This window comes from Crassostrea angulata, chromosome 6 (assembly GCF_025612915.1).
Source record: "Crassostrea angulata isolate pt1a10 chromosome 6, ASM2561291v2, whole genome shotgun sequence".
NCBI lineage: Eukaryota > Metazoa > Mollusca > Bivalvia > Ostreida > Ostreidae > Magallana > Magallana angulata.
In genome coordinates this window covers 3,325,277-3,332,307 of record NC_069116.1, presented here as the reverse complement: position 1 = coordinate 3,332,307, position 7,031 = coordinate 3,325,277, and the positions used below count along the sequence as shown (strand labels likewise).

Below are 7,031 nucleotides of genomic sequence, written 5' to 3'. Positions count from 1 at the left end.
CTTCTTAAGTCCTCTGTGTATAAACAAAATTCTATTTAGAAAATAAACAAATAGTTTTATTGATCAAAATATTCTTGCTCGGGTTCAAATGTGGAATGAGTTACGTAACTGAATGCACAGCGCCGTTGACGATTCAGTTGGTGTACGAGCTCGTTAATCAATAGAAGAGGTTGATGGTGGAATCGAAATTAAAGTTCCCAAACGCAATGTGCCATTTTTGAAAAGTTGTGAATTTTATTTTGACAATCTTTCACCTTAATACTACCAAACTTCATGCGCAAGCCGAAGTTAAATTGGGACGGTTTATACACAGATGTTTTACAAATTAAATAGGTGTTTCATTGGCTTCCAGTCTACTTGTGGTATGAATAATGTTCATGTTTTCCGCCTTAGTTGGAATCAGGCTTGGGGTAAATTACATTGTAAAATAATGCATTGCATTACCATTACTTCATGAATTAGGGCATTTAAATAACCATTACTTAATTTCTTGAAGTAATGCATTACATTACCATTACATGAGTAAAGTAATGCATTACCATTACTTTGTGAAAAGTCAATAAGTTTAAAAAAAGTAATTTAAAAACTAAATAAAGAGTTTTTGTAAATATTTCATAAATAAAACATGCTTAAAATATTTACAGGTTTATGTTCATGTTTACTATTAGGTTCAAATTTAATGACTTATACAAGATTGCTGTTGCACTTGTAGTTCTCAAAGTAAGGTTGGTCCCGTAACATTTACACGCTAATGGCGGAGTTGACAATCTCTGTTATTTATGTCTCTGATTTTCGGAGTATGATTTTTAATGATAGGAACGGTTGTATCGTAATTCGCGTAGGTGATGCACGATTTTACACAAAAAAGTAAAAAGTTGCGAACGGATTTATTTTTACCTATTAATTTTGCATGATTCGCAAATGAAGAAAATCGTGTCAGAAAAGTCGGTCTTAAAAATCAAAATGGTGACCGTGACATATCTTTTTATTGTCAAGGTTCTTGGAATCTTATTGGAATCTTATTGTAAAAAAAATATTTCTAACGTCAGGTGCCTGTGTTTGTTATCGGTATACAAATGTTCACTTTGTTTGTTAATTCAGCAGTTTTAGAGTTTTCGGGGTCTTCATAAAACTTTTATTACAGATACCGTCCGACTTGTGGATTTTCCCTTGGATCACAAAATTGAATAAATCTAATGATTAAAATTATCTACTGTGATATAGTTGTTTGATTTTCCCGGTTAGTAGTATTTTTTAAAATTTTCCTTGGGGTCTTATTTTACATAATATACCGTTGTGTCAATTTTCTACAATTGTGAAGGCCGGAATAGAGTAAAATTTAGATAAAGTATCAGACAATTGCTAAAAAGCCGAATTAACATAGATTGTAACAAATAATTCAAACTCATAAATTTTGGAAGCATATTCGAGGAAATCCAGGTCAATTACAAATTCAAACTTTCAAGACCCCGTCTTTCAGTACTCTCAGTTCTTTTGGATACTAGTTATGTTTCTCAGGTAAGCAATGTAGCCCATGGGCCTGATGCTAGATCGAACTCAATATCTTTTAAATAGAACATGAAGTGTCAATTTAAAATAAAGAGATGCTATTAAAGGATGTAGAATTCCACCTGGCTGTTTTGACTATATAATATCTATCTATTACATTCGTTCAACCAGACGCTCGGCTGTCTCCGTAAATCTCCGACAAAGAGAGAGGCTCTCTTGCTTGTCAGAGTTTAACGGAGACAGCCGAGCGTCTGGTTGAACGAGACTGGAGTTCAATATCAATAGTGCTTGGATCCATACAATTTTTAGAATTGTTTCGATTACTAATACAAAGTTTGAAATCTTTGAATATTACACATGATTCATATGGGGTTTTCTCTAAATTCTTGTCTGAAAAGTCTAATTAAAATTCATATTATAAAAAAGTGCTAATTTAAATACAGACTAGAAACTATTGCCACGCAAGATAAGTTGATTTTAAAATATATGATAATCGATAAAATCAACTCCCGTCAGTACTTCAGTACTTTGATTAATTTTAAATCTTTACCTTTGAAAGAAATACAATTGAAATCGATGAAAGGGAAAATTTCCAAGATGACTTCATTCACACATTATCATTTTTCCCTCGTAAAATTTCACAGGAACGAAAACAGATTTCCTACGGAGATTTATAATGGGGAATGTTGACATCTTTTCTCCATTCGGAAGTCACTCAGAATACCTCGCACAATTTTTCAACGTTATCATCTGCGCTTACTAATGGCTGATGCAATGCAAAATCCCCCTAGACTTTCTATTTTTAGCCGTGTATTGAAACCTGACAAGCTAGAGGGGGCGTTTTAAAAGGAAAATCTTGGGGTATTTTCATACTTTTGAATAAATATCGTCTCTATCAAGAGGAATTTAATTATCTATTAATATCGAATGATTTAAGAAAATATGCGGCAAAAATATTTTGGGACAGACTATAGAATTCGTTTATACCGAGGTAATAGTTCGACCATAGAAATTATTATAATATTGGTGTATTTAACATCATTTACTTTGTCTCTAACTGTAGTACATATACAAAAAAAGATATTCAGACCTGGAGAATTGTTGCTTATATAGACTATCGCTCTTTGATAAAACATTTCCATTATTCTCTATATCTTTTGGCATCGTAAATCAGAAGTAAAAATCTTATCAACTTCAAATAAACATGCTACATTGACCCTTGTAGCAAGTGTGTTGCGACTACTGTACGTAAAAAATGGGTAGAAATTTCGATTTTTTCATCTTATTTCTTCTCGCCTGTAACCTGAGTGGCGTGGCCCTTGGGTGTACAGCATCAAAGTACTGTCAGATTTTATTGTGGGGTCCATGGTCAAATTGTTCTTTGGGGTGCGGACAGGGGGTGAGGTACCGACAGCCTGGGTTGTGTTGTCCTCCGGGGACGACTGTCCAGACCATCTTTGAGGAATGCGCGGTAAAACTCTGTAACATGATGGAGAGAGAGTACAACCAGACGGACACCTGTCTGTCCACGGACACCTGTACCACAGGTAGGCTACCCCGCGGACTGAGAGTCCCATCAGTGGTCTGAAATCGAGTCTTTATTATTGCGGTTGGGTTTAAGTAGTAAATGTGTTTAATGCATTGAAAATTTTGCTATTTCATGTACATGTAAAAATGTATTTTAAAAGAAATGTCTAAAATTAATTATTGTTATTTTTCATAGAGTAAACGTTACATTTCAGCCTATTTAAATTATTAATAGCGTGATCACAGTACATAATTCAATTTTGTTGCATGCATGCCATTGTGTAATAAGTATTATCAAATAAATAAATAAATCTCTCTCTCTCTCTCTCTCTCTCTCTCTCTCTCTCCCCCCCCCCCCCCAGACCCAAGGGAGACGACTGAGCAGGGCACGCTGGGTAAGTTCAGTATGATTCCGTGTAAATTACAGGTACCTGTTTCGTCACTAGTCAGACTCTGGTCAGCCACACAGCGGGGCGGTTCCTTGTGTTATAACTACGGGTATTTAGTGGTCTCTTGTCCGGTGCAAATATGCGATCAAAGCATAAATTGGATCCTAAATCATAAGTTTTATGCTCTTTGTTCTATCAGAACCTCTACAAACTATTCTTTAAAGAAAACGGCGCGTTTGATTTGACGTATATTAACACTAACAAGTGGCAATAAACCCGAAGAACATACGTCAGGTTAACTTGCAACTTGTCACTCAGTCTCAAACTTACATGCACCAAAGATAAATGCATATGTAATGCACGCATATATACGTAATAATTGGTAGATATATCTCTATACTTTTATTATTTATCATCAAAGTATACAAAGAGCCTTTTTGTTCTCTTTTAGTAAACGTTTTGTCAGGGTCTGTCATCATGTGCGGATCTAGAGGGGGTCAGGGGGTCAGGGGGTCCGGAACCCCCCCCCCCCCCCGCAAAATTTAAATCAAATAACCGTCGCCCCCCCCCCCCACCCCCTCTTGATAATGTTTCTAGATCCGCGCATGCAGAAAAAGCATGTCATTCCGCCATGTCCAAATCTTGATTTTCAGGAATTTTACAAATAATGCAAAGGTTATCCTAAGCACAAACTAAAAAGAATAGTTATGATATTTATATACATTTTGACATTATATGTGTGATTTTTATTCAATAACGTTGTTCTTGATTATTTTAGCTACGGACAAAACAAATCCATTTGACCCATTTGGTAAGTACAAAAAAAGGAAAAAGGAAATCTATAATCCGTTCTTTTTTCGCTGTGCATTTCCTTAAGGTTATATCATAGTTCAATTTTTAAAACTGCATCAGTTTTTGAACGCAACTAAATTAGATTTAACAAGGCGTGCAAAATGCCAATACATGGACGAATAAGATACCGAAAAATTAAAATATCAATAAATCTAAAAAATTTTAAAAACGATTATTTAAAACTATATATCATCATCGATTTTTAACCTTTAAAATGTTCAATATTTGGAATATGTAAAAAATTAAAATATCAATAAATCTAAAAATTTTTAAAAACGATTATTTAAAACTATATATCATCATCGATTTTTAACCTTTAAAATGTTCAATATTTGGAATATGTTTACTCAAACTATAATCTTCTAAATAGACGTTTAATAACACTGTGCTTCATATTGCTGACATAAACATATCAATTTCCCATTAATCACAGTAAATTTGTGACAATCATTTGTATCATAAATTACCTTTATCTGTAAATACGAATTAACAACTTCGGTCATATCGATTTGGATTTAAGAAAGGTTTTCCAAATGTGATGATAAAATAGGGAGGGATTCGTAATAAGTCATACATTTATTTTTTGATTTCTACAGGTTTGCTGCCTCTTATGGTAGGGTCCACCCTTATTGTGGCCACTCTGACGTCCGCCATCATATGTATTGTGTACTGTGCCAAACGATACCGCAGACGCAAGGGAGATCCTAAAAACTCCGTGCGGCCTTATAACCAAAGAGACTCAGTCAACGCCTAGATATAAACCCAAGCGCCGAAATCGGCGCCTATAAACAGCTGATCATAAATTCCTGCCGTACCTCAATTAATTATGAGAGGGAAAGTGGCCTTCAATAAAATTAGAACTACTTTAACAAGAGCTTGGACTTTGGGTAGTTGTGTCAAACAGCAATGTTGGCCTGTCTATTTCATTGCTGGCCACTCAGCCATGGCTCTTTGAAATTAACAAGATTCGTGAGGTTTTTGAGCTAAAACTTCGCAATCGGTACATACTTCGCTTGAAACCGTGTCATTTTTAACTTGTTTTGACGCAAGAAATAGATAGCTACGCCCTACTGAAAGTCCAAGGTCTTGTTAAAATGGTTCTAAATGGGGTCGCATGTTATATATGCTTGTATAGAAGCTTATATATGCTAATATATATGCTTATATCTGCTTGTAAATTGTTAGTCGAAAATGAAAAACATTCTGTACCTTAATGTCCTGTATATGACAATCTTTGATTTCACTATTATGAATATTTTTAATGATATTTTCAATAACTAGAATTATACTGTGGTATTGATCCCATTAAATAAATTGTTTTAATATCCATGTGATTATTATACTACATGTACATACAAAACGTCTTTGTGTCGACTTAGATATATATGCTTTATGCAGAGAAAACAGTTCCAGGGACTTGTCACTATGAAGTATTTTATAACACTGTCTTGCATGCCTTTATGTTATAATTTGACAATTATTCTTTTGTCTGTCATTTGATTTCATTTTGACTGTATGCCAACATAATGATTTCAATAAACCATTGAATTGATATATATATTTCTGTGTTCTTCAGATAGTATCACTTTGAAGTATATTAAAATCCTCCGTTTATGGCTTCTACTTGTAGGACTTGGGTCTACAAAATAGTCGACGTATTATTTACTCAGCATTGTGGACAGGCACCTGTAATACATGTACATGTACCTACGCCTGTCGTCGCTCGCGAAAAGTTTCCAACTTTATGATAGAAATCTAGAAAAGTTAGCCCCAAATAAAACAATTTTTCTTTTATTTAGATTTGAATAGTTTATATATTATATATATTATTAATATTCGAGAAGAATTAAACAAGTTATTTTTACCTAGCTGTTTCGTGTGTTTATCACGTTACCTGCATAAAGCCAGTAGAGCAGGTACTATGTGTATACCAGGGAATGGAACCGTACGAAGTGCTCCATATCGTGCTACAATGTATTTGTAAATAAACCCCCCATATCATACAAAACTCTCCGAGTCGAGATAAATAGATAAAATGTTCCAGGGGTGGGATGATTACACATTTATTACGGGTACTGTTCACGTTCTTGCGTATTTCGTTTCACATTTTTATGACTAACAGAAAAGCTATCCTGATTTCTGTTGCTTTACTTAGGCAATCTATTTTCACAAATGAGAAAAAATAATTGCATTTTGTAAATAACTAAACTGTAAAAAGTAAACACAAAGATACGGATTTCCAAACTTATCTTTACGTTCTATAATCTCAGTAATAAAATTTAAGTAAAATAAACAAATGATAAAAGAAAACATGAAAATTTTTATTCGAACAAAATAACGAATTTGAGACACATGGAGATGAAAGGATTTTGATTGATAGCAGTATAAAACCGTATATCGGCTTTTGAAAGGGGACAGTCCTGTCCCCAATTTCACAAGTTAAAAAATATGGGAAACACCGAGAACGGAGTCGGAGTAACTCCGAATCTTAAAATTTAGATCTGTACGCTAATTTTCCTTATGATTTTTAACAATGCCCCCCCCCCCCCACCTTCTCCCTTGAATTAGGGGGATGGTTCTATCAAAATTAATTTACTTATAAATGTAGTATTAAGCCCCTGTTTCGAAAAAAGATGCCCCTTCCTTGCCTTCTTTCCAAAAGAAAAAAAAATTACTTGAGATTTCTTTGATTTAGTAAACTATCTGAAGTACTAGTATAGGTCCTAAAGATATGTATATTGTAATTAATCACCA

General features: G+C 34.0%; 1 protein-coding gene across 1 annotated transcript; it reads left to right on the top strand.

Moving 5' to 3' along the window:
* Nucleotides 1-2,107: 2,107 nt before the first annotated feature.
* Nucleotides 2,108-5,829, top strand: LOC128189259 (uncharacterized). The gene is made up of 3 exons (XM_052860809.1): nucleotides 2,108-3,056; nucleotides 4,204-4,236; nucleotides 4,874-5,829. The coding sequence occupies exons 1-3, from the start codon at nucleotides 2,765-2,767 to the stop codon at nucleotides 5,029-5,031; spliced, it is 483 nt and encodes a 160-aa protein (XP_052716769.1). The 5' UTR covers nucleotides 2,108-2,764; the 3' UTR covers nucleotides 5,032-5,829.
* Nucleotides 5,830-7,031: the final 1,202 nt, after the last annotated feature.

Bases quoted from the DNA above. Each gene is read 5' to 3' on its own strand.
- LOC128189259 (XM_052860809.1), top strand. From the start codon at position 2,765: ATGGGTAGAAATTTCGATTTTTTCATCTTATTTCTTCTCGCCTGTAAC. The intron at 3,057-4,203 runs GTAGGCTACCCC...TGATTATTTTAG, and splicing joins CACGGACACCTGTACCACAG to CTACGGACAAAACAAATCCA. The intron at 4,237-4,873 runs GTAAGTACAAAA...TGATTTCTACAG, and splicing joins AAATCCATTTGACCCATTTG to GTTTGCTGCCTCTTATGGTA.